The sequence below is a fragment of the Myxine glutinosa genome, unplaced genomic scaffold (assembly GCF_964187855.1).
Source record: "Myxine glutinosa unplaced genomic scaffold, kmMyxGlut1.1 SCAFFOLD_1852, whole genome shotgun sequence".
NCBI classification, from domain to species: domain Eukaryota; kingdom Metazoa; phylum Chordata; class Myxini; order Myxiniformes; family Myxinidae; genus Myxine; species Myxine glutinosa.
The window spans coordinates 20,001-47,500 of record NW_027617947.1 but is presented as its reverse complement, the minus strand read 5'-3'; the positions used below and the strand labels follow the sequence as shown (position 1 = coordinate 47,500).

The following is a 27,500-nucleotide window of genomic DNA, read 5'->3' as shown; positions in this document are numbered from 1 at the left end:
CCACCAGAAATGTATGGCATCGTCTCAGAAGTTCTTCATAGTCATCACGTGGGTGTTGTTCTTCGAGTGCAGCTGCATAAAAAATGTATCATATTCTGACGTTCAGCAAGGTTATCAGAAAATATTTTATCTTCTCCTACTTGGAACCTCTTCTTGTCAATTAAAGGCCACTGTTTTCTGAAATCTCTTGAACAGTCTGATCTCAGGTCTGCGAGTGGGTCCGATGACTTTAGTTGCAACATCAGAGAGCATTACTTAAAACACATGATGATGACATGCAATCCAGACAAGCTTAGCATCCAAAGCTGCTTCAATGAGGGTACATGCTCTGTTTCTCAGCCCTGTGTTGGATGCAGTGGTGTCAAACACTATGCCTTTCACCAACTGTTTGACATTCCACTCTTCAAGAAGTTGTATGCATGCATTTGCTTGTGCTACACCAGTGCCTTGGGGAATTTTTGGGACTCCAAGCAACTTCTCGATATTCATACCAGTTACAAGTATCGCTACCTGATCAACAGATTCTTTGTGATTGCCAGTATAATCAGGGAGCAGTTTCCCATCCCAGTGTAGAAGGAGTGGGAGTGGGCTATTACATGAGAAATTTGCCTTTTCGTCAGTGGCCATTATTTCCCTTCCACGAATTCGAGCACGGCGAATTCCACTGCGTGACAGAGAAATGTCTTCAATGGTATGACCAAGAGATTGTGCAAAAGCACTGGCCACAAACATAGCATGCCGATCTGAGAGATTTACTCTGTCCAGAGTTGCCACTATTGCTGGAGTGATCACCTTGATGGGAGCCTTTTTCACCTGTTTGGCAGAAGATGGACTTTTGAGTTTGAATTCGTTGTCCCCTGAATCGGAGCTTTCAATCTGACTCATCATCATCATCAACCACAGCTGATGTTGATAGAACAGATTGCATTGCTGTTAGAGTCTCAGCAGCATGTTTCTTCTTTCTTTTATCTTCATTCTCAAGCCTGAAAAGCTTTCTCTTCTCCTTCACTGCCACAGTGTTGTCCACAGATCCCATACGTGAACTTGAGGGATCCTCACACTGCATGATAAGGAATGCTTTGTCTTCTTCATTCGTCATTTTCTCAAGCGCATCATTTGGTGAGATCTAGAAGAGGGATTGAAGATCATCTTTGAACATCTGCTCCTTCACTCTACAGTTTTTGAATGTCTTGGTTCTATTTTTCTTTACCAGTTTGAAGGGCATCATACAACTTCAAAAGTTGGCACTCACAGGAATATACTCTCTGCACTGGAATTCGTGTTTTCTCCCAGTATGCACACACAGCTTGTGCACCAAGTTTGGCACTTTCATGAACTATATGGTGTTCTTGTATGTGATGGTACACCATTTTGTGCAATGTGTGTCCTTTGGTTGGTCATCCCCCACATATTATTTCCTTTTCAGACTTGCCCAGCAACCAAACTGTGGAAGAGCTGTGAGTTTCTGCCATCTGAAAAAACAGGATAAATTAAAAATGTTATTTTTTGAGCAACCTCGAAATAAGTTCCAATTGACCTCATATTTGGTTCATATGATCTTTATAAACAGGAACAAGGGCATCCTTGTGGAGCATGGATTTTTAATAGTATTAAATATTACATATATTTGTGGACCACCCTGATATATATATATATACATACATACATACATACATACATACATACATACATACATACATACATACATACATACATACATACATACATACATATATATATATATATATATATATATATATATATATATATATATATATATATATATATATATATATACACATATATACAGACTTGGCATTTAATATGGAATTTTTTTTTTTCTTCACTTGGGTTTAATTTCTGAACTCGGTATATCAATCTGGTGAGTTTCTTTTACGCTTCGGTGATTTCTTTGTTAAAAGAACCATGTCACTGATTGTCTGTCGCAGCAAGAAGTCAATAACAGGATTATATCACAGGTGGCGTTACAAAATGTACGGACAGGTACATTTCACGATTGGCTTCACAATCGGGCATATATGGGTTGTTGCGTTCTGTATTAGTGGAAAACAACTGCTGCACGTCTACAAAAGTTATTGCCGCTTCCCCTGGAGATGGTCCATCAACTCGACAATGCTGTTTGTCATTTAGTGGTGGCTTTACGAAATTCCGGCATGAAACAGCGTGCTATTGCTCGGCAGTATGGCACCACTCAAGGTCAGGTGTCAAAGATCCTGAAACAAAATGCTCAGAGGGGTGTCCCTACTCCAATACCGAGGCCAGGACGTCCCGGCAGAACCACAAGGAGGGATGATCGCCAGCTGCACCGGTTAGTCCGCAATGGCCGTAACAAGTCAGCTAATCGGCTTAGGGCTGAGTGGCAGCAACTGACAAATGTGCCTGTATCCAGAAGGCGAGTCAACCAACGACTGGTTCAAGCAGGCTATCGTGCCAGGCATCCCCTGAGAAAGCCACGTCTGACCAGACAACACCGCCAGTGCCGATTGCAGTGGGCCAGAGAGCACCGTCAATGGCAGCCAGGACACTGGAATCACGTGATCTTCAGTGACGAGTCTAGATTTCTGGTCTATCGTCAAGATGGCCGCGTCCGAGTGCGCAGACAAGTGCATGAAGCCTACAACGACGATTGTATAGTGCCAAGAGTCCAAGCTGGAGGTGGTGGGGTGACCGTTTGGGCTGCTTTTCATGCAGGGGGCAAAACTGACCTGGATGTTCTGAATGGAAACCTGAACCAGTTCAAGCACAGGGCCATTCTGGAAGAAACATTGCTTCCATTTGTTCGTACAGCCTTTCGAGGAAACTTTGTCTTCCAAGATGACAATGCACGGCCTCATCGTGCTCGCATGATCCAACACTTTCTTGCTGACCGTGGTGTAGAGCATATGGAGTGGCCTGCCATGTCCCCGGCTATGAATCCGATAGAGAACTTGTGGGCAAAATTTACGCGTCAAATCGACAACTTGGACCAGCAGCCTGCCTCTGTGCGTGAATTGCAGCAGGCTATTGTAACTGCATGGCAAGCTATTCCTGTCCAAACCTTGGCAAATCTCGTGAACAGCATGCCTCAACGTGTACGTGCTCTCCTGAATGCTCGTGGGGGTGACACGAAGTACTGAACTGTAATTTTACTGTCCGTAATCCCAGTCGTAATATAAGTTTTGTTTTTGTTAAAACAAATTTTGCCTAATGTGCAAAATAAAAAGATACTTCTGGAAAACGCACAGACGTTTAACACAGTACTGTCCATGAATTGAGTTCCATATCAGTTTACATCACTTTCAAGGATCAATTTATTTGCTTCGAAATGTCAAATGTGGTTTTTGTTTCTTTTAAAGGTCACATTAACAAAATCTAGAATAATTTCAACATTATTCCAATGAACTTTTGGTTCGAAGTCATCTTGAAAAGTAAGTTTACCCCCACAAAAAAAATATTCCATATTAAATGCCAAGTCTGCATATATATATGCATTATATATATATATATGCATTATATATATATATATATATATATATATATATATATATATATATATATATATATATATATATATATATATATATATACAGTATATGTATGTATGTGTGTATATATATATATATGTATGTATGTGTGTATGTATATATATATATATATATATATATATATATATATATATATATATATATATATATATATATATATATATATATATACAGTATATATATATATATATATATATATATATATATATATATATATATATATATATATATATATATATATATATATATATATATTGTTGCGGATACGGGATTTGGCCTCCATCCATATCCGCTTGTAAATATTCCCCTATTTCCCCCAATACTCCCCAACTATCCCCAATCCCCCATTCCCATTGTCTGTAAACAACACTCTGTAGAACCGACCTTCCCCTTTTTCCCCCATTAAATGTCGTGCCCAGGTCCACCGCATCTCACGTAGACAACTTTCGGACATCTTGCTAGTTATTCTTAGTCTATGTCAGTTAAGGACTCGTTTCCATTAATTCTGACTCTTCGTTGCACCAGAATGTGATTGTATGGCACCAGTAGTGAGTTTAGGACCTCCCCATACCTCCTCCCATCTTCCTCATGAAACAACAACAACAACAACAACAACAACAACAACTACAACAACAGCGCGCGGGGAGTGTGCGTCCTCACTCCGGCTCGGTTAGCCGCCATTGCCCATGTGCTCCAGGTTACCTCCAGGTTACGGGGTTACCACGAAGGGGCTGGCTGTCAGCTCCTCGTCAAGGGCGGAGCCCGGTAACCCCCCCGCACCCAATAAGAAGCGGCGGGCCGATTCCATCTGGGGCGGAGCTAACGAGCCGAGGGCGTGTCACTCCCCGCTGGATATACGCAGCCACTTACCGGACGTGACGTCAGATGCGCCCCCAGCTTGGAAAGAGAAGTCGCCACCTCCGAGCGCTGAGAGACCTCCCGCATCTCTGGACCGGACCGGGTCGATTCTGCCCCTGAGCCAAGGTGCACCTTGAGCCTCGACTACCTGCCCTTCCTTGCCATCAATCCCTGTGTGAGTCAGTCTTGTCCCGTTTATCTGTGGTCTGTCGGGATTAAGATAAGTGTGTCTAAGTGCCTACCTTCCTATGCTGTCCCTCTTGTCCTTGTAATCTCAACGTTCCGCATACAAATATTATAACCTCCTCCGGAGATCTTGAGAACTGTACCCCTGGTGTCGTGTCATTAACCCAGCCGTTGTGTCCTTTCCTCAATTGATTTAGCGTAGCGCGACTCGGCCAACGTTCGAGTATAATCGGGTAAACTGTGCAGACGCGGTCATACCAAACCGCTCGGTAAACCAACATCCAAAACCGCGTCTGTAACATTTGGTGTCGAGGAGTTGGATTCGGACCTGGGACTAAATTTGTTAGGCCCAAATTTTGGAACACCAATTGTACCATTAGGGTAACATTTGGTGTCGGGAAGTGGCATTCGATCCGGAGCGCGTTTCACGCGTTCGAAATTATAACAGCGAAATTTAATTGTGTTTTACAAAAAAAATAAAAACCCGAATTTTGAAAGTCGCGCTATGGCAGACCAAGACGGCTGGGTTCCGGTAGAAGAGAGTGAGGCAGGGTCGATCCAGGACCAAATTGAGGGACAAGAGGAGAGCGAAGCAGTGAGGGTAGCAGATTCGCAAAATAGCGTCGTCACGCACGAGGTTACGGGCGCGCAAAATGGCGCCTCGCACATGGCCACGGCGTCCACGCCCGCGACCGTGGTAGCGCCACCGGGGGATTTGAATCTTTTTTTTATGCAAATGACGGCCCTTATGGAAAAGAATAGTGAGCAATTGGGAGACCAAATTAGAGGTTTGAAAAGCAGTATGGGACAAATGGGGAATCGGATGGATGCTCAGAGTGAGCAAATGAGGGCTGATAGTGAGCGATTAGAGGGCCAAATGGGGGTAATGGGAAGCCAAATGGGGGTAATGAGGGACGAAGCGAGGGGTACCGGTGAGGGATTAGACAAGAAATTAGAGGGGTTAGACAATGGGATAGAAGGGGTGAAACATGGGTTAATGGGGGTAGAAAATAGAATGGCTGCCCAGGAGAATCAGATAGAGGGAGTGAAAAATGGGTTAGAGGGGTTAGAAAACAGGATGGAAGGCAAATTGAGGGACATGAGGGACCAAGCGGAAAGGGAAGTTAAACAAATGGGGCAGCAGATAGAGGGGGTCAGAATGGGGGTAGAAACTAAACTGGATGCTCACAGGGAGGAAATGGAGCAGATGAGGGTGTCTGGGCAGGAGATGCAAGTGATGGGAGAAGAGATCAGAAGAGGGGTGAGTGAGGCGGCCGGAGGAGTGCGCGAGGAGGTGAGGCACTGTAAGGAGCACATGGAGAAGGAGGTGAGAAAGGGGACTGTAAAGTTACAAGGGGGCATAGAGGACCTGACGCAGGAGGTGGAACAGCTGACGGAGGGACAAAAAGGACTAACGGAGCAGGTTCAAAGGAACACTGCGGTATTAGGAGGGTTAAAAGCGACACAAAACGACATAAAAAACGACTTGATAGCGACAAAGAGGCAATGTCAGATGGTACGTGAGGGACTGACAACGAGGTTGGACGAGGTGACAGAGGTAATGGAGACGAAGGACCGGCAGGTGAGGACGCACCTGGAAACGGTCAAGGTAGCCTTAGAGGACGAGCTTGAGACGTACCGGGAAATAAAAGAGGTGAAGCAGAAATTAGAAGAAGTGGAAGAAGGGGTGAGCGAAATTAAGAAGCGACGGAGAGAGGATAAGAAAGAGATAAAAGAGGAGATAAAAGAATTGGTCCAAAGTCTGTGTTTGGATCGTGATGATGTGCTCATTAACCGGATGAGGGATTCGCAGGTGATGGAGGAGAAGCGAAGAGGAAGAGGACCCGGTGTAAGTGGTGACCAATATGGTCGTGCGTATGATGCGCCAGGTGATTTAAGAAGCTTGGGGGTCGAGATAGACCCGGGTGTTCGTGAGAGGCCGTTGGTGAAGTGTGCGACAGGTCTGGTGTGCGAAAAAGGAGGTGTGCGAGAAAGTCCGACTCTGGGGTGTGTGAGGAAAAAGTGCGTGCCAAGGAGTGAGGGTGCTGGCGAGAGTGAGTCGGTCGTAGCGCGTGTGCGAGGGAGCACATGGAAGCGCGGTGTGGTAAGTGTTACAGAGGGTGTGACGGGAGAGTGTGCGCAAGAGTGTGCGCGAGAAAGGTGTGTGACGGACAGGTGCATGGGGAAAGAGTGCGCTGTCAAAGGCAAGGAAGAATGCACGCCGGTGGTGAGTGTTACAGAGGGTGTGACGGGAGAGTGTGCGCAAGAGTGTGCGCGAGAAAGGTGTGTGACGGACAGGTGCATGAGGAAAGAGTGTGCTGTCGAGAGTAAGGGTGAGTGCGTTGTCAAGAGTGGTGGTGAGAGTAGTGAGAGTGACAAGGAGCGTGAGTTGGTTGTGACAGGTGAGCGAGGATGTACACCTGGAATGGAAGGATGCACACCTGGAATGGTAGAGCGTGAGTGGGAATGCACGCTGGAATTGGTAGTGAGGCACGTGGTTGGGTGTGCGAGTGAGGGCACACCTGTGATTGTCACAGAGGAGGTGACCGAGGAAGGGGCGCGAAGAGGTGTGTTGGTGAGGTGTGCGAGCGACGAATGTGTGCCAAAGTGTTCGGTGGTCAGGTGTGTGACCAAGGCTGTGAGTGGAATGAGTGTACCTGGGTGTGTAAGGAAAGGTACGAGGAGCATGGAAACGGCTGGATGTGTGAGCAAGGAACGGGCTGCGGGGTGTAAGAATCCAGGTGAAGCATCGACGGTAACCAGGTTAAAGGTTAGAACGACTTATAGCCGAATCGGGCCCTCGGTGCGTGCTGGGCCTCGCTTTGAACGGCCGCGTCCGTGCTCCACTAGGCGGAGCGGGCGGCTGGATAGGAAGGGTCGTCATGGCGACCACTTTTTGTTGAGGCATTCCGGCAGGTCGAGATCGGGCCATGGGATGGCTCCGTGCCGAGATGGTGCGTGGGACCTCGGCCCGGGTAAACCTCCTTCCCTGCACCGAATGCGGGACGTATCCAGCCGCTGGCACCAAACAACCCGCATTCATGGCTTGGCTTTACGAAGCCGGGCTTTGGACAGGAATTGGCGCACCGAGAGGCATTAGTGAGTAGACTGTGTGATGAGGATAGTGTTTTGGCCCCGAAATTAGAAAAACAAAATTTGATGATTGGCAAAGGATTGGCAGTAATGATTGGCAGATGATGAGTAGTGATTGGCAAAATTTTTGATTTGTTGAAATTTGACGAGCGAAATTGGTAGTGGGAGATGCCCGATGTGTTGGGATGGCAACTCTGTCATCCCTCACAAACGTGGGGCAAATGCGCAATAGCTTATGGGGTGTATGGCGGTGAAAAACTAGCCCGGGTGGGTTAGGTTATATTGTTAGGGATCTAGCGAAGATGACATTAGGTAACGTTAAGATTAGTTAGTGACTGATACCTGTAGTGGGGACGCAGGTAGATTAGTGTGGATGATAATGACGTGGGAGCGCAATAGTTTAAAGGGACGACTGGGAAGCGCAAGTTTCAGAGGGGAGTAGTTAGATGAGATGATGCTGTGTGAGAATTGAACAGGTGTGATTGCACAGGTGTGCAACTGGACAGGTGTGTGGAGCAGTGTGTGAGTAGTGAGTGTTGTGGATCAGCGCGAATGCGCTTGGGGAGAGAAGGGTGCAGGCGGCACCAAGAGTGAGAGCACAGGTGTGCAAGTACAGGTGTGTGGAGAGAGTTGGAGTAAGTGGTACGGAGTGGTGTGCATGGTGCGAAGGTGTGAATGGGGGAAGAGTGGACCCCCATCACGGATACCCGGGGCGGGTAGTGTAAGTGTTAGGTAGAGGGTATAGGTAAATTGTGGTTGGATATTGGCATTTGTGGTGCGGTTGCAGAATGGTATTGTGGATGGGTGCATTAGTGTTGTGGAAATGGCTGGGCGTGTAGCCTGTTAGTATGTGTAGTTGGTTTGGGCACTCCACCACTGTGAGGATGTCGGCCAGGTGAGGCCGCAGGTGGGCTCTGGGAGCCGGTAGAGTTATGGATGGGGCCCGAGGATCCGGAGGACGGACCCGGGTAGCCCAGTGCCAGAGAGGGCACCGAGTGGGGAGAGCGCCAGAGGGCCTTCCCCAGGTAGATAGGTTAGGGTAAGGAGCAGGTAAGCTCGGAGGCAACTGCAGTGGTGGAGGTGTGCAGGTGGGTAGACCTGCTGGGAGAGCTACACGTCGCAGCCCAGAAATTGTTCGAGGGCACCGAGTGATGAATCGGGGGAGTGAGACCCCAAATTGAGAGGCACCACAGATTGGTCAATGGGAATTGGTTTTTAGAACCCATAGTGTAAGTGGGCCAATGGTTTGGCAGGAGAAAGACCCCGGGTAATGTAAAGTTGTTAAAGTCATTTAGGAAATAGTTAGGATTGATGAACCTGTCACACCATACGCAGCCACTTACCTGTGGTGATGATGATGACTGTGTTTCTTTGTTTTGTGTTGCAGGAAGTGAGAATTGCTGTTTGGATTTGTGAGACGCATCACGACGTGGATGAGACATTGGGGTGATTCCATCTCTCCCTCCTTAGGAGGGACTGATGATGAATTGGTGATGGCAAATTTTGATGTTGAGTTGGAGATGGCAAATTTTGATGAGAGTTGGAAATGGCAAATTTGATTGGTTAGGAGGGAGAGAAGACGAATTTGGTTTATGGGAGGAACGGGGAAGACAGTAGGGACGTTTGTTGATTTGTAAAGTAGATGTTTATGGGTAGTGTTGTGTTTTGTGGATACAGTAAGGGGTAAGGGAGGGGCAATGTAGGTTACCTGGTGGGGGGGGGGGGGCGTACGGTAGGAACGTACCTGTCTCACCTGGTTCCCATGTGCCCCCAGTGTGCATCATCTTGTATTGCGTGCACTTTTGCGCCCTTACCACCTTACTCACTTGTCTTCTTCTTTTGTCTCCCACCTCCGAGGATCTGGCTTTGGGGCAGAGAGAGAGGAGAGAGAGGTGCTGGCTCCGCAGTTGTGGGCCTGTACTTTCGCTGCTTGCTGCCTGGATCGATACACCATATGGACCGCAATGTTTGTGGCCGCCCCACCATGGACCGCAGTTCTTTTGCGGGCAAGCACCACCCGTTGATGGACCTATGGGTCAACGTGGCACCTATGCCATACAGGTGAACCACTAATAGTTGGCCCCTGACGGCCACAATTTAGAAATGGACGCGGTTGGCGCCTTTCTTTATTTCTAGGGAAGCCAGAACACCAAGTGGGCTCCAAGGCAAGACCAGCGGCAGAACATCGGCCGGCTGCGACACCACCGGTGACGTTGAACATTTTATTGGTGCACCGGATGGTGCTGACTGTGTGATGGGGTGGTGCTTTTGGTGCTTGAACGGGGTGCTCTGCACATTATTAAAGGCCGTAGGGCCACAGAGCACTCGTGGGTTGGTGTATCGATGCTGGCATGCGTGCTCTCTCTATGCATAACATCTGCATGTGTTCCTCCAAAAAACAGGTCCTGGATCGTAGTGTAAATATCAGTGTAGTCTTGTGTAAATAATGCTCCCTACCGGCTGTATGTTTAGTTTGAGAATTCTTTCCGCGATTCGGTTATCCTGTGGGTGTGTTTCTGTGAGGAGAAGGGTGCAACGTCGCAGGGGGACATATTTACTCATTTGTGAACATCTGTAAAACTGTCGCACTCAGGGTAGAGTTAATAGTAGAGGGAACTACATCTGAGTGCCACACTAAAGTAGGTAAAAATTTATCGGGTCGGGACGCCCCGAGGTAGAGAAGGGTGCAATGTTGCGGATATGGGATTTGGCCTCCATCCATATCCGCTTGTAAATATTCCCCTATTTCCCCAATACTCCCCAACTATCCCCAATCCCCCATTCCCTAGTCCCATTGTCTGTAAACAACACTCTGTAGCCCCGACCTTCCCCTTTTTTCCCCCATTAAATGTCGCACCCAGGTTCACCGCATCTCACGTAGACAACTATAGGACATCTTGCTAGTTATTCTTAGTCTATGTCAGTTAAGGACTCGTTTCCATTAATTCTGACTCTTCGTTGCACCAGAATGTGATTGTATGGCACCGTTAGTAAGTTTAGGACCTCCCAATACCTCCCCGCATCTCTTCCTCATGAAACAACAACACCAACAACAAACAACAGCGGCGCGGGGAGTGCGCGTCCTCACTCCGGCTTGGTTAGCCGCCATTGACCATGTGCTCCGACGGGGTTACCACGCAGGGGGCTGACTGTCAGCTCCTCGTCAAGGGCGGAGCCCGGTAACCCCCCGCACCCAATAAGAAGCGGCGGACCGATTCCATCTGGGGCGGAGCTAACGAGCCGAGGGCGTGTCACTCCCCGCTGGACATGCGCAGGGAAGACGGAGGTGACGTCAGATGCGCCTCAGCTACGAGGAAGAAAGGACGCCACCTCCTAGCGCTGAGAGATACCTCCCGCCTCTCTGGACCGGACCGGGTCGATTCTGCCCCCTGAGCCAAAGTGCACCTTGAGCCATCGACTACCTGCCCTTCCTTGCCATCAATCCCTGTGTGAGTCAGTCTTGTCCCGTTTGTCTGTGGTCTGTCGGGATTAAGATAAGACCGTGTATAAGTGCCCACCTTTCTGTGCTGTACCTCTTGTGCCGTGTAATCTAAACGTTCTGCATACCCCATATTATATCCTCCTCCGGAGGTCTTGAGAACTGTACCCCTGGTGTCGTGTCATTTAACCCAGCCGTTGTGTCCTTTCCTTCATTGATTTAGCATAGCGCGATTCGGCCAACGTTCGAGTGTAATCGGGTAACTTGTGCGAACACGGCGGCCATTCCGCTCGGTCAAGCAACATCTAAGTCGTGTCTGTAACAATATATATATATATATATATATATATATATATTATATATATATATATATATATATATATATATATATATATATATATATATATATATATATATATATATATATATATATATATATATATATATATATATATATATATATATATATATATATATATATATATATATATATATATATATATATATATATATATATATATACATACATACATACATATATATATATACACATACATACATAAACACACAAGCATATATTCATATACCATTTATATTCATATAATATATTTATATATTTATATAAATGACATATAAAGGTAGAATGAATGAATGATTGAATGAGTGAATGAGTGAATGAATAGGTTACGGTTAATGATTTGATTGGGTTGATGTTGAAACATTCTTTAATCATCAAAATTTATGCCATGAGGGATTTTTGTCCGAAGTTTATGTCTCCAAAAGGACTCACGTTTCAGAATCGTGGTGTGTGATCGATTTATAATTGATTCAATGGCAGAGATTGTATATGCACGTGCACAAACTAACGTGAACGATAACTCAGAATCGATCTAATTTTAACAACGCTCCGTTCGCGTCCCACACACCGATCGACGATGCAAATTTATCGCCTCTGACTAAAAAAAATTTGCGTCCAAATTCTCCACACTCCTTGACACCAAATTTCCTACAGGGTTCAAATCCCACTCCTGAATACCAGTTATCGTGCAAATACCCTCCGGTTAATACCAGGGCTCGCGAATGACCAAACGGCTTTAAATGAGGCGTCGACCAAATACGGATTTTGCTATCACAGCACGGGTGAAAGAATGAAGAAGAAGAAGAAGAAGAAGAAGGGGAAGGGCTTATCTGGAGAGGGAACGAACTCAAACGGGAATCTGGGTTTAGAAGGAAATGGAAAATAACACAAGGGTTTATTTTACAAGAGATAGCGGGACAGGAAAATACGCGCCAGTAATAAAATGTCCTAGATCGGGACGTCCCCACACAGATTTCGGATACGAGACGAGGGAATGAATTACGAAAAGAAATGTCTCGTCGTGTAATGTTCTGTGGGTGCGGCCTTATCTGTCTGTAGGCTGCAGTGTGGCGTCCAACGCGGCCCTGTCCGGCTCCGACCTCCTCGCTCGCACGCTCCACCCGGCCTCGATGCGACTCGCTCCTTGGCACACACCACGAGGTCCCTCGCTCCAGTACCAACAGCACCGGATCCCGCTCCAAGCACCACGACGAACCGTCACCCAGCACAAAGCACGAAGGTCCAGCACGCGAGGAGGAAGAGCCAATGAAGACCAGGCACAAAAGAAACGAGGCACGATCTCCAATCCCAGTGAAGAAGAGAAGCGACCCGCGCAAAAGAGAGAGAGAGAATGTCGTCCAGCCAGCCCTTTTATCACCTTGCGTGTGACGTCAGCTCTCACGCGCCCACCCCCCCTCCCACCCCCCCAATCAGCGCCTCGTCTCTCGACCTCTCAAATCTTCTCAATGCGCTGATGCTTTTTCATTGGCCAAGTGCATCCCGCCACCCTCGTGGCCAACCACCAGTCCTTCCCTTCCTTCCAATCACGGGGCAGTTCTCTGTCCCTCCTATGGACCAATCAACAGTCCTCCTGGGCGTGGCTCCCAGCCTGCCACGAGGCTGGTTGCTGGGCCAGCTGGTGGTGTGGTTGGCTGCGGCCCCATCGGTGGTGCCCCGGCCTGGCTTCCTGCCTGTTTTTCAAAGCCGTTGTGGTAAGGGAGGGGAATTATTTAATGTTGCACTAAGGACCTATCTATGTGTTTATACGAGTGCGTTGCCAAAAGGGACAAAGGAATGATTACCAGGTCTGACACACAGGGGTCTCATCTTAATCCCTACAACTATTTAACACACGAACATCCTTGTATGTTCACAGGTATACACTTATCCTGACAAACCGCCTAAAAACACAGAAATTACAGGGTAGATTCCCAATCACGACAGTCGGATACCTACCTATACAGATCTATCTGGCTCTATATATCACTCTACCCCCCGACATAACTATATATATATCTATATATATATATATATATATATATATATACCTATTGATCGTGAGCATGTTTGTGAGAGCGTGTGTGTGAGAGCATGTTTGTGAGCGTGTGTGTGAGAGCGTGTGTGTGAGAGCGTGTGTCAGCGCGTGTGTCAGCGAGCGCGTGTGTCAGCGTGTGTGCCAGCGCATGTCAGCGCCTGTGTGTGTGTGTGTGTGTGTGTGTGTGTGTGTGTGTGTGTGTGTGTGTGTGTGTGTGTGTGTGTGTGTGTGTGTGTGTGTGTGTGTGCGTGCGTGTGCGTGCGAGTGTGCGTGTTTCATTTTTTTTCTCTGCAACCATTTTCTCTATCTGATCGATGCAAAAAATTTTAACATTGGAGGGGACTCCCCATGGAGAATATTTTACTGACAACTCTGATATCATAGGTCACACGGTATAGCAGCCATATTGGATTAAAGTAGAAAATTTGGATATCTGAAAACACTCAATGAAAAAGATTGAAACTTGGCTAATGTCAACAACAACCCATGGGGTATGGAGTGATAATGATGACATCATTGGTGAAGTGGTATTTCAGCCATAATTGGTCGAATCGAAATCCTTATCCAAAAATTGGAAACGTCATATATCTGATCTACGACCCGAGGCGAGTGAAGAATTTAATTTATGACACCATAAAGGGTTGATGGCATCCGGCCATAAAAACATTGCCTCAAAAAGAGAACCATGAAAATTACAACGAGATATGGGCAGGGTACAGCCTGAAGTACCCCATGGGGGACCCCACTCCCTCTCGTCAAAACTCAAGGTGGGGAACCCGATCGAAGCAAGGGTGGAAATCACTCCATTTATGACGACGAAAAGTCTGATGCCCGACGTGGAGATCGGTTTCTGAAGTTTGGGACATGGAATGTAGGGACAATGGACAGGGAGATCAGGAGAAGTGGTGGAAGTATTGGTCAGAAGAAGAGTGGACATATGTTGTGTGCAAGAGACGAGATGGATGGTTTGGTCATGTGTTGAGGAAGGATGAAAGTGACTGGTTGAGAAGAGTGATGGAAATGAATGTGGAAGGAAGTAGAGGACGGGGAAGACCGAGAAAGACTTGGCTAAAGATGGTCGAAGAAGAAATGCGGGCCAGGGGGTTAACAAGGAGAGATGCAGAAGATAGGGCAAAATGGAGAACATTGTCATGGGGACCGCAAGGCTAACCCCCGCTCTTGCAGGGAAAATGGCCTTTTAAAATGCCAACAACAACAACATCAATCACATGGTCTGGCAGCTATATTGGATTGAAAACTAAAAACGTAAAAAATGCTCTTCAGAACCAATGAACAAATCGATGCAAGACTTCAAACATACGATTGAGTAGCCATGGGGATGATAGTTATAAATCAATGCAGGCGCTAAGAGCCCTCCCTTTATATGGGATGGTTTCTCTGTATGCAACTTTAATGCAGGTTTTTTTCATATCCATCTTCATTGATGCAATTTAGCCTTAATGAGCAGAAAAGTGGTTGTTAAATATCCTAATAATCAATCAATAATCAATAAAGCTATGGATAATAGCAATGTATGTGACATAATCGCGTGTAGGGATGGTATGGATATATGAGCCATAATAGTAGCATGTTTAGTTAACGATGCTATATTTGTTCAGAGTGAGACAAGACTATGCATTCTACCAAGTGCCGTTCTCTTTCATATGCAATTGAAGCACCATAATGCAGCGTCTATCAGGCACACTTATCTTTCCACATCTATTGTTGGAATTCATTAAAACGAATGCAAGCATCTTTTGTTTCTGTACGTTTCTAATTTTACACACTCCTTTCAAATGTGTTCATCACACAAGGTTTGATTATAAACCACTAAAATGTAAAAACAAAAACGTCAATTTGCCTATCATCCATGACTGTGCCATATACACTTTGCGTTCAATTAAAATCATCAGATTGCTTTTCTTCTGCAATCTTCATCTAAATGTTAGCATAAACATAACGCAATGTGGCAGACACATCGCATTGTAAAATTATGTGCTGGCACCAGGCCACAACAATTCAATCTTTTTACCAAAACTAAAATTAATGACCAAAATCATTCCATTCTATGGAAATGTTGCTTTGTTTTCTGAAATCTCACTGGACCATGTGCATGTGAGCCTATCTTGTTAAACAACACATACTGCAATGCAAAATATAGACAAAAATGCATGTAAAATTAGGCCAACACTCCAACCAAGCTTTCTCTGGAAAATTGCGGAATACAATGGTAACACAAAATATTTTTTTAAACATATATGATATTGTGGCGGACACAAAAGCCCACTGGCGTGGTGACATCATTCCACGCACGAAGTGGGCGGTGGCCACGCCCGAGGGGTAGGCGTGGCCTCATGATATACACCGGGCGACCAGCCCGGAGGAGTTCAGTGTTACAGTGTAGTCTTACAATAAAGACATTTATATGTTACCGCTTGTCCGTTTCCTCCTTGCTCACAAGCAGCGCGCGTAACGCCGCGCTTTACTGGTGACCCTCGACGTTGGATCTGCCGGAGCGATCCTTCCACACGCGACGCCATCGCCATGGCCGCCTTCGTCAAACTTCCGGAATTTTGGGAGGCTCAGGCCGAAGTCTGGTTCGTCCAGGCCGAAGCCCAATTTCAGCTTCGGCGCCTCACCAACGACGACCTGCGCTACTGCCATGTCGTCGCCTCCCTCGGGCCCGGCACGGCCGCTCGAGTTGTGTCCGTCCTTCGCCACCCACCGGACGGCCACAAGTACGAGGCACTCAAGCGGCTACTCCTAGCCACGTTCGGCCTCACGGACGACGCACGGGCCGATCGCCTCCTGGATCTCCCCGAGCTCGGTGAGACGCGCCCGTCGGTCCGAATGGACCATATGCTGTCACTGTTGGGCGACGAAGCCCCCGGTTCGCTATTCCGGGCGCTTTTCCGTCGCCAACTTCCAGCGCAGGTTCGCCTCGCGTTGGCCGGGACCGGGCTAACGGAACCCCGAGCATTGGCGGCCGAGGCGGACAAGTACTTCGCCGCTTCGGACACGCGGGCGAGCGTTGGCGTGGCCGTCACGGCCTTCGACGCTGATGTTCCACAGCATCATCTTCTACAGCACGCTGATGTTCCACAGCATCATCTTCTACAGCACGCTGATGTTCCACAGCATCATCTTCTACAGCACGCTGATGTTCCACAGCATCATCTTCTACAGCACGCTGTGGTTCAGCAGCATGCTGATACGCACCTCGTGAACGCCGCCACGCCCCGCCCACCGCCGCGGCGAAAACCGCCACCGCGGGGAAACCCGTCGACTCCACCGGCCTGGCGGAGCCAGCCGCGCTCCTCCAGCTCCACCACCTGGTGCTGGTTCCACGCCAAGTTCGGCCACGAAGCTCGGCGGTGTCATCCGCCGTGCTCCTTCAACGGGTCGGGAAACGCCCGGGCCGGCGCTCAATTGTGGCGATGAGCGCCGGCCGTTCGAGCAGCCTGCTGTTCATAACGGACACCTTCTCCGGGCGCCGTTACCTGTGCGACACGGGAGCACAGGTGAGTGTCATTCCCGCCGGCACGTCAGACAAGCACGCCGCGGGTGGGGGCCCCGCGCTGCTTGCCGCGAACGGGACGCCCATCCGTACGTACGGAAAACGCTGCCTCTCTCTGCGGTTTGGAGGGCAGGTTTTCCGATGGACGTTCGTCACCGCCGACGTGCCCATGGCACTGCTTGGCGCGGACTTCCTGTGCGCTAATGGGCTCCTGGTCGACGTCAAGCGCAGACGGCTTGTCCAGGCCGAGACGTTCAGCTCGCTCGCATGTGCGTTGCCCAGCTCAACGAGCGGCTTGCCAAGCGGCTTGCCGAACGATTCGGTTCCGGCCACGTTGGTCTGTACGCTTCCGGCAGCGGACGCATTCACCCGCCTCCTCGCCGGCTTCCCGGCCCTCACGCGGCCCACCTTCTCGGCGGGGGCCGTCAAGCACGGGGTGGCCCATCACATCCCCACCGTCGAGCCACCGGTCTACGCCCAGGCACGCCGCCTCGAGCCGACGAAGCTGGCGGTGGCAAAAGCGGAGTTCGCTACCCTGGAGCGACTCGGCATCGTTCGGCGCTCAGAGAGCGCTTGGGCGTCGCCGCTGCACATCGTGCCGAAGCCCGGCGGGGGATGGCGACCGTGCGGGGACTATCGCCGTCTCAATGACGCCACGACTCCCGACCGCTACCCCGTCCCCCACATTCAGGACTTTTCCGCCCGTTTGGCGGGCAGGTCCTTCTTCTCGAAGGTGGACCTCATACGCGGCTACCATCAGGTCCCCGTCAGGCCGGAGGACGTCCCGAAGACGGCGGTCATCACGCCATTCGGACTCTTCGAGTTCCTGCGCATGCCCTTCGGTCTGAAGAATGCGGCTCAGGCGTTCCAGCGACTGATGGACAGCGTCCTGCGCGACTTGGATTTTGTCTACGTCTACCTGGACGATATCCTCGTCGCCAGCGCGTCCCGCGAAGAGCACCTACGCCACCTCCGCACGCTCTTCGAACGCCTGGGCCAGCATGGCCTGATTGTGAACCCCGCAAAGTGCCGGTTCGGCGCCGCCACAATCGATTTTCTGGGGCACCGTGTCACCAGGCACGGAGCCGTCCCCCTGCCGGCCAAGGTGGAGGCGGTGAAGGGGTTTCCGCGCCCCCGCACGATCAGAGGGCTGCAGGAGTTCCTGGGCATGGTGAACTTTTACCATCGGTTCCTGCCCCGTATCGCCCAGCTACTGCGCCCCCTGCACGAAGCTCTCCGAGGTAAGCCGGGCAAAGGCGACGTTACCTGGACCGAGCAGATGGACACGGCGTTCACGGGCGTGAAGCTCGCTTTGGCTAACGCCACCATGCTCGCGCACCCGGCGCCCGATGCACCGATCGCCCTCACCACCGATGCCTCGGACTACGCGGTGGGCGCGGTGCACGAGCAATGGGTGCGTGGAGCTTGGCAACCGCTGGCGTTCTTTAGCCGGCAGCTTCGCCCGCCCGAACGCCGTTACAGTACCTTCGACCGCGAGTTGCTCGGACTTCACTTGGCGGTCAGGCACTTCCGTCATCTGCTCGAGGGCCGGGCGTTCACTGCCTTCGTCGACCACAAGCCGCTGATCTTCGCGATGGGCAAGGTCACCGAGCCGTGGTCGGCCCGGCAGCAGCGTCACCTCTCGGCCGTGTCCGAGTACACGACGGACATCCAGCACGTCGCGGGGAAGGACAACCCGGTTGCGGATTGCCTTTCCCGGGCCGTCGCCCACGCAGTCCACCTCGGCATCGACTATGCCCGGATGGCAGCGGACCAGGCCGCTGACCCCGACGTCCAGGCCTTGCGGACCGCCGTCACGGGCCTCCGCGTCACCGAGGTGCCGTTCGACGGCGCGGGCGCGGCCCTCTTGTGCGACGTCTCCCTCGGGCGTCCTCGCCCCATTGTGCCCGCGGGCTGGCAGCGCCAGGTGTTTGACGCCATCCACGGCCTGTCCCACCCGGGCGCGAGGGCCTCCCAAAGGCTGATCGCCGACAAGTTCGTCTGGCATGGCCTCCGGAAGGCCGTCCGCGGCTGGGCCAGGACGTGCCTCGCGTGCCAGTGCGCCAAGGTGCACCGGCACACCCAGGCCCCGTTGGCCCCGTTCACGGTGCCGGAACGCCGGTTTGACCACGTCCACGTGGACCTGGTGGGACCTCTGCCCCCCTCGCGGGGTTTCACCTACGTCCTCACCATGGTGGACCGCACCACCCGGTGGCCGGAGGCCGTGCCCTTGGCGTCGACAACGGCGGCCGATGTCGCGCAGGCTTTCATCGCCACCTGGGTCGCCCGGTTCGGCGCCCCCTCAGACATCTCATCCGACCGCGGCCCCCAGTTCACCTCGGAGCTCTGGGGGGCGGTTGCGCAGGGGCTCGGGGTCCGGCTGCACCGAACCACGGCCTACCACCCCCAGGCTAACGGCCTGTGTGAGCGATTTCACCGCTCATTGAAGGCCGCGCTCCGGGCCACCCTCCGCGACGGCGGCTGGGTCGACAGGCTCCCCTGGGTCCTGCTGGGCCTCCGGACGGCGCCCAAGGAGGACCTGCGCGCATCCGCGGCGGAGTTGGTCTTCGGGCAACCGCTGCGGGTGCCGGGCGAGTTCCTCCCCGACTCCACGGCACCATGGTCCGCGGCACAGCAGCGCTCCGCTCTGCAAGAGACCGCCCAGAGGTTCGCCCCGGTGCCAACGGCATGCCACGGGCACCCACCGACGCACGTCGCCCCGGAGCTTCGCACGGCGGAGTACGTCTTCGTCCGCCACGATGCCCATCGGACACCACTGCGGCCCCCGTACGACGGGCCTTTCCGCGTGCTGGAGACCGGGGCGAAGCACTTCACCCTGGACATCGGCGGTACTCCTGACCGCGTTTCGGTAGACCGCCTCAAGCCGGCCCACCTCGATGTGGACCATCCACCGCCAGTGGCCCGACCCCCACGTCGGGGCCGCCCTCCTGCGGGCGGACCCCCGGCACCGCCCAGCCCCGCCGCCATGGCGCCCCCCGGTCCTGCACCCATCCCAGGGGCAGCCAGGGGCATCCCACCTGGTATCCCTGCACCCCGGACGCCGCCGATCGCCAGGGGGCGCTTCGGCCGGGTCATTCGTCTGCCCCGCAAACTGGCCCTCCAGGTGCGCGGGAATTCTGGGGGGGCGCGTGTGGCGGACACAAAAGCCCACTGGCGTGGTGACATCATTCCACGCACGAAGTGGGCGGTGGCCACGCCCGAGGGGTAGGCGTGGCCTCATGATATACACCGGGCGACCAGCCCGGAGGAGTTCAGTGTTACAGTGTAGTCTTACAATAAAGACATTTATATGTTACCGCTTGTCCGTTTCCTCCTTGCTCACAAGCAGCGCGCGTAACGCCGCGCTTTAATATAATTATCTCTGCCACCTAAGGTGGATGGAGGTGATGTTTTCACCCGTCTGTGTGTCTGTGAACAGGATATCTCAAAACGTTGTGGACGGATTCAGCTGCAATTTGGTTGGGATGCTGGGTATGTGACAAAGACGAAATGCTTCGATTTTGGTGAAGATCTGAATCCGGATCATATAATTTTTTTAAAGTGATTGTTCACCATTGAGAGATGGGGCCAAAAACTACATAGCGGGATATCTAAAAAAGTTTCGAACGGATTCGGGCGAAACTTGGTGCACAGGTTGGTTGGGTGTGTGACAAGGACAAATTGATTCGATGTTGGTGCAGATTCAAATCGTGATCCTGATCAGAGAATTTATAAAGTGACATTTCACCATTGAGTGATAGGACTAAAACTGATATGCAGCATGATATCTCAAAAAGTTATGGATGGATTCGGCCAAAACTTGGTGGACCGGTTTGGGTGTTTGACAAAGACGAATCATTTCAATTTTGGTGAAGATCCGAATCCGAAACTGGATACGAGAATTATTTAATATTACAAATAATTCTTTACCATTGATTGATAGGGACAAAAACGATACATAGCACAATATTTGATTATGACAAAATTTGTGAATGAGTTGATTTGGCGACAAGAACAAGCGAATAAATTTTGGTTCAGGTCAGAATCCAAATCCAGCCTATCAGTGGGATGCAAAATGTAAACTGTAGCTTGGTGGAGGTATGCGCTCTATCAAGTACTGTTCTAGTTGTAATATATATATATATATATATATATATATATATATATATATATATATATATATATATATATACACATACATACATATATATATACATATACTCTATATATACTCTATCCTTCTAACATAATACTCTTCTTACAGAAACCCAGTAAGCACGTAATGATGTTGGTGCTTGTAAATGCACAAGTGTGCAGGTGATTCACCATTTATAGGATGGAGATTTGTGACATGGGTAATGAAGGGCAACTGTGAATAGTGAAGAACGGGGGATTGCTCGAAGAATATGTGTGTGTGTGTGTGTGTGTGTGTGTGTGTGTGTGTGTGTGTGTGTGTGTGTGTGTGTGTGTGTGTGTGTGTGTGTGTGTGTGTGTGTGTGTGTGTGTGTGTGTGTGTGTCAGAGAGACAGAGAGAGAGAGAGAGAGAGAGACTGTGATTAGGCAATTGGGGGAAAGGGAGGGGTGTGGTGGGATGGGAGGGGGGGTAGGGAGAAGGGGTGAGTGCAAAGAAGGGTGTTTGGGAACGAGGAGGAAGAGGAGTGCAAAGGGAGAGATTGTGACAGGCACGTGTGCCTGGATGCTCTTTTAAGGTTCATACTTGAAGCTGCATCTGGGCTGGCCATTGGAGATTGCGACTGAGGTGTGTGAGCAGAGTATGGAGTAGGCCCTTGGCCAATTGCAGCATCCTGCATTTAAAAAATTGTCAAGGAAGAGGAAGACAAGCAGACCAAACAACACATGATATGCCTTTCGTGAAACACATCATAACACTTCAGTTTACTCAAAATATAAATGTGAATAAAAAGGTATACAATAATCACAAACAAAAGATGCATCCAAAACCCAGTGATGGCAGCCCAATAAGGGGCCATACATAAAATTCATTCAGAATAATAATAATAATTTGTTGGTGGGGAGTATTGGTATATATAATTTTCATGATATCTTATCTTATGTATTCATAATCATAATATAATTCAAGAAGTGTCCGTGTGTTTGATTTTTGAACACCTCTGAACCAGGGGATGGAATGAGTTGAAAACTGATGGTTGTACTTGGGGTGTGCCGAGGAAGGTTTGTATTTCATGTATCGTACTCTTTACAGAGCATTGCTGCTGCCAAAGCGGTTTCTTCACAGGTCATACAGGGTGGTTTGCCATTGCCTTCCCAGCATTGTACGTCCTTGCTCTATCCTTTTGAATGGCTGAGTGTCAAGCAACGAAGCGCAGGATGTACCACTTGCAAAGTCTTTGGTTATGACTCGGCCAGGGTCTTTGGGGTGAATTTGGCATGACTCGGCCAGACGCAGTAACCATTACACTATCGAGGCTGATATTTACGAGGTCCGACAATAGGGTTCCAGGATTAAAGCAATATCAAATTTTATTGTAAACGTAGCAAATATTTTTAGTGGTTGCCTTAAAAGTAATCTCCCTGGGAGTCAGTCCATACACCCTTGCCAACATCGCTGCCATGCTTTTTCAAAGCACTCTTGGGAGTCATTTTCTGAAAGACCATTTAGTTCATTGGTCATGGCTCTCTGGATCTCTTATATTGATGCAAAAAGAGTTCCTTTCATTGGAGTTTCGGATGTCGGTCAGATAAGACCAACATTTTCACATTTTCATCCGTTTTGGCAATCAATGGTCATCCCAACCGGGCGTCATCATTCACGTCCATTCTCCCTTTAGGAAACCTCTTGGCCAACCCAAACACACAGGATCTTGGCATTCCGTCTTCCCCATACACCAGCATAAACTTGTCGACGATATCTGTGCCACATTTGCTTACTTTTACCAAAAACTTGATGATTCTCCTCTGTTCCATAAATTTGTCGTTAATCTTCAGAACACCATTGCAACACTTGTAATTTTAACAAAACTCCTGTACAGCTACACAAAACAAATAATTGATACAACGGCTAACACAGTACTGACAGTAACTTTACGATGCACGTTTAATTGCAAAACCCAATATATGAGCCTGTCACCTTTCGAGAAAAAGAAAAAAAACATCAGTCCTGGAACTTTGTTGTTTATATGATCTCGTGACTATATATATATATACGTGTACATATACAGACGTGGCATTTAATATGGAATATTTTCTTTTTCTTGACTTGGGTTTACTTTCTGAACTCAGTATATCAATCTGGTGAGTTTCTTTTACCCTTCGGTGATGTCTTTGTTGAACGAGGAGGAAGAGGTCATGTCACTGTCTTTCGCAGCAAGAAGTCAATAACAGCATTATATCACAGGTGGCGTGACAAAATGTAAGGACAGGTACATTTGACGATTGGCTTCACAATCGGGCATATAAGGGTTGTTGCGTTCTGTATTAGTGGAAAACAACTGCTGCACGTCTACAAAAGTTATTGCCGCTTCCTCTGGAGATGGTCCATCAACTTGACAATGCTGTTTGTCATGGAATGGTGGCTTTACGAAATTCTGGCTTGAAACAGCGTGCTATTGCTTGGCAGTATGGCATCACTCAAGGTCAGGTATCAAAGATCCTGAAACGAAATGCTCAGACGGGTGTCCCTACTCCAATACCGAGGCCAGGACGTCCACGCAGAACCACAAGGAGAGATGATCGCCAGCTGCACCGGTTAGTCTGCAATGGCCGTATCAAGTCAGCCAATTGGCTTTGGGCTGAGTGGCAGCAACTGACAAATGTGCCTGTATCCAGGAGGCTAGTCAACCAACTACTGGTTCAAGCAGGCTATCGTGCCAGGCGTCCCCTGAGAAAGCCACGCCTGGCCAGACAACACAGCCAGCGCCGATTGCAGTGGGCCAGAGAGCACCATCAATGGCAGCCAGGACACTGGAATCACGTGACCTTCAGTGACGAGTCTAGATTTCTGGTCTATCGTCAAGATGGCCGCGTCCGCGTGCACAGACAAGTGCATGAAGCCCACAACGAAGATTGTATAGTGCCAAGAGTCCAAGCTGGAGGTGGTGGGGTGACAGTTTGGGCTGCTTTTTAATGCAGGGGGCAAAACTGACCTGGTTGTTCTGAATGGAAACCTGAACCAGTTCAAATACAGGGTCATTCTGGAAGAAACATTGCTTCCATTTGCTCGTGCAGCCTTTCGAGGAAACTTTGTCTTCCAAGATGACAATGCACGGCCTCATCGTGCTCGCATGATCCAACACTTTCTTGCTGACCATGGTGTAGAGCATATGGAGTGGCCTGCCATGTCCCCGGATATGAATCCGATAGAGAACTTGTGGGCAGAATTAACGCATCAAATCGACAACTTGGACCAGCAGCCTGCCTCTGTGCGTGAATTGCAGCAGACTATTGTCACTGCATGGCAAGCGATTCCTGTCCAAACCTTGGCAAATCTCGTGAACAGCATGCCTCAACGTGTACGTGCTCTCCTGAATGCTCGTGGGGGTTACACGAAGTACTGAACTGTAATTTTACTGTCCGTAATCCCAGTCATAATTTAGCTTTTGTTTTTGTTGAAATATTTTTTGGCTAATGTGCAAAATAAAGAGATACTTCTGGAAAACGTACAGAAGTTTAACACAGTACTGTCCGTGAATTGAGTTCGATATCAGTTTACATCACTTTCAAGGATCAATTTATTTGCTTCGAAATGTCAAATGTGGTTTTTGTTTCTTTTAAAGGTCACATTAACAAAATCTAGAATAATTTCAACATAATTCCAATGAACTTTTGGTTGTAAGTCATCTTGAAAAGTAAGTTCACCCCCACAAAAAAAATATTCCATATTAAATGCCAAGTCTGTATATATAATTATATATATATATATATATATATATAAAATGAATGGATGAATGATCGTTTTAAGGCCATTTTTCCCCGCTAAAGCGGGGGTTAGCCTTGCGGGCCCCATGACAATCATGGTTCCCTGTTTGAGGCAATGTTTTTATGGCCGGATGCCCTTACAGATGCCAACCCTTGGTCACGCTCTTACGATGCGCAGGGATACCGTGTACCTATTCTAAATCGGGGTACACACCGTGATCATTCATCCCAGCAAGCTGGTACTCAATTTGCCGACCTCGGAAGGATGACAGGCTGAGTCAACCCCCCTGGCGTTAATTCAGCAATCGACCGGGATTCGAACCCAGGATCCTAGGATCCCAAGCCGGCACCCTAACCGCTAAGCCAACACCAGGCTGTATGTATGTATGTATGTATGTATGTATGTATGTATATATGTATGTATGTATATATATATATATATATGTATGTATGTATGTATGTATGTATATATATATGGGTGTTTTATATATATGTATATATAAAAATATATATATATATATACATTTATATGTACAGTAATACCCCGGCCTACGTCATTAATTGGTTCCATAAGCCGTGACATAACTCAGTTTTTGACGTAAACCGGGCATAATGCCGTTTAGCTCTGTCACGAGCCTCGATCTTGTATACAAAAAAAAAAAAAAAAAAACGCCTTAAAAATGCCTTAAAATGAAGACAAACACCATAAACCTAGAGTAAATAACTCGTGAAAGTATATAACTATCGCTAAACCTTAAAGAACACTACAATCAGATTTTAGTCATTTTTTAATGAGTAATGAACACAATTAATAAATGAATTTGTAAAGAATAATAAATAAAATTAATAATATTATGTTATTCACCTTAAACATGGTGTCTCTTCTGAACACAAAAAACACATTTTAGCCATATTTTTTAAAGAGTAATGAACACTATGTGTGGGGCTTCTTCGGCGACTCATCAAAACTAGTAGAGGCCTTGCATTTCTCGACATTAAGTAGGAACTGATCCAAAGTCCCTTGAATTGTGCGCTTATTCTTCTCAGTTAAGATGGTCCTATACGGGAGAAAAAGGTCGCTGGTGCCATTCATCATTTTTGCGAAACGCTCGGCGTTTGGGTCTTGTGCCTCAAATATTGCAAGACACTTGGAGAGGTGATAAAAACCTGCATTTCGGCTTTGGTGAATTTCCTTGGCTCTGGTTCTGGAAGCTCATCCTCTTCGCGGCACTCTTCCTTCAACGCCATTCAGTCCTCATTAGTTAAAGGCTGCTTGTCTGCCTCGATCAAACCGTCGAAATCCTCCTCCTCCAAGTCCATCTCCAGGTCAGCGCTGAGGGAAACCAAGTTTTTAGACACAACCCTGACTGGCGCATCAAACCCCGTGAAATCATTAACAAGGTGGGGGCACAAACGCTTCCACACCCCATTCATCGCCGACTGCGTAACCTCCAACCATGCAGCATTGATGTTAAGCACTGCCTGGTAGATGTTATAGTTTTTCAAAAACTGACGGATGCTGATGCCTTCCTCCTCCGACGTTGCATCGACAGCCTGACGAAGAGTGCGGCGGAGATAGTAGCGCTTAAAAAGCGCTATCACACCCTGATCCATAGGCTGGATAAGCGATGTGGTGTTGGGTGGCATGTACACCACCTTCACATTGGGGTCGAAATCACCGAGGTTAGTGGGATGGCCAGGTGCATTGTCCAAAATCAGCAGCAATTTAAATTGAATTTTCTTCTCTCGACAATAGCTCTTGACAGCCGGGATGAAATGATTGATGAACCATTCTTCAAAAATTATGACGGTTACCCATGCCTTCATATTATTCATCCAAATGACGGGAAGAGACGCCTTTGGGATGTTCTTAAGTGCACGGGGGTTCGCCGCATGATACACCAAGGGGGCTTCAGCTTGAAGTCGCCGGTGCAATTACCCCCAAGCATTAGCGTTAGCCGCTCCTTCGCGACTTTGTAGCCTGGCATGGTCTTCTCCTCCTTCGAGATAAAGGATCTGTCGGGCATCCTCTTCCAAAAAAGGCCCGTTTCGCCCACGTTGAAGATCTGCTCCGGCAAGCATCCCTCGTCCTCAATGATCTTCTTCAATGTGGCAGGAAATTCCTCGGCGGCTACGGTGTCGGCAGCTGCGGCTTCACCCTGAATCTTGACGTTGTGCAAGCCGAAGCGCCGTTTAAAGCGTGCAAACCATCCAGAGCTTGCAACGAAGGTTGTGTCCTTATCCTCCGGGTACTTCTTCAGAAGATCCTGGAACAAAGACTTCGCCTTCTCCTGTATCAGCAGCTGGCTCGTTGGTATTCGTTCATGGGTCTGGCATTCGATCCACAACGAAAGGAGTCTCTCCATCTCGTCGAAAATCTGACCCCTCTTCACATTCATGACAGCAGTCTTAGCCAACGGCGCTTTTTCAGTGACGTATACGAGAATATGTTCCCTATCATGAATGATGGTCGATACCGTCGACCGTGGCAGCCCTAAGGCATGCGCTATCACTGACACTTTTTCACCTTTTTCATACCTTTCAATCAGATTTAACTTATCTTCCATCGTAAC

General features: G+C 48.7%; 1 protein-coding gene across 1 annotated transcript in view; it reads right to left on the bottom strand.

Annotated features, from left to right (window-relative positions):
• Positions 1 to 27,500, bottom strand: part of LOC144889228 (uncharacterized) — a gene marked incomplete at its 3' end in the record, with an annotated part of 78,677 nt that overhangs the window by 40,917 nt on the left and 10,260 nt on the right. Inside the window, exon 2 of the mRNA XM_078769268.1 lies at positions 21,749 to 21,836. Coding sequence (XP_078625394.1) covers positions 21,749 to 21,773 — 25 coding nt within the window. The remainder of the gene's footprint in view (positions 1 to 21,748; positions 21,837 to 27,500) is intronic.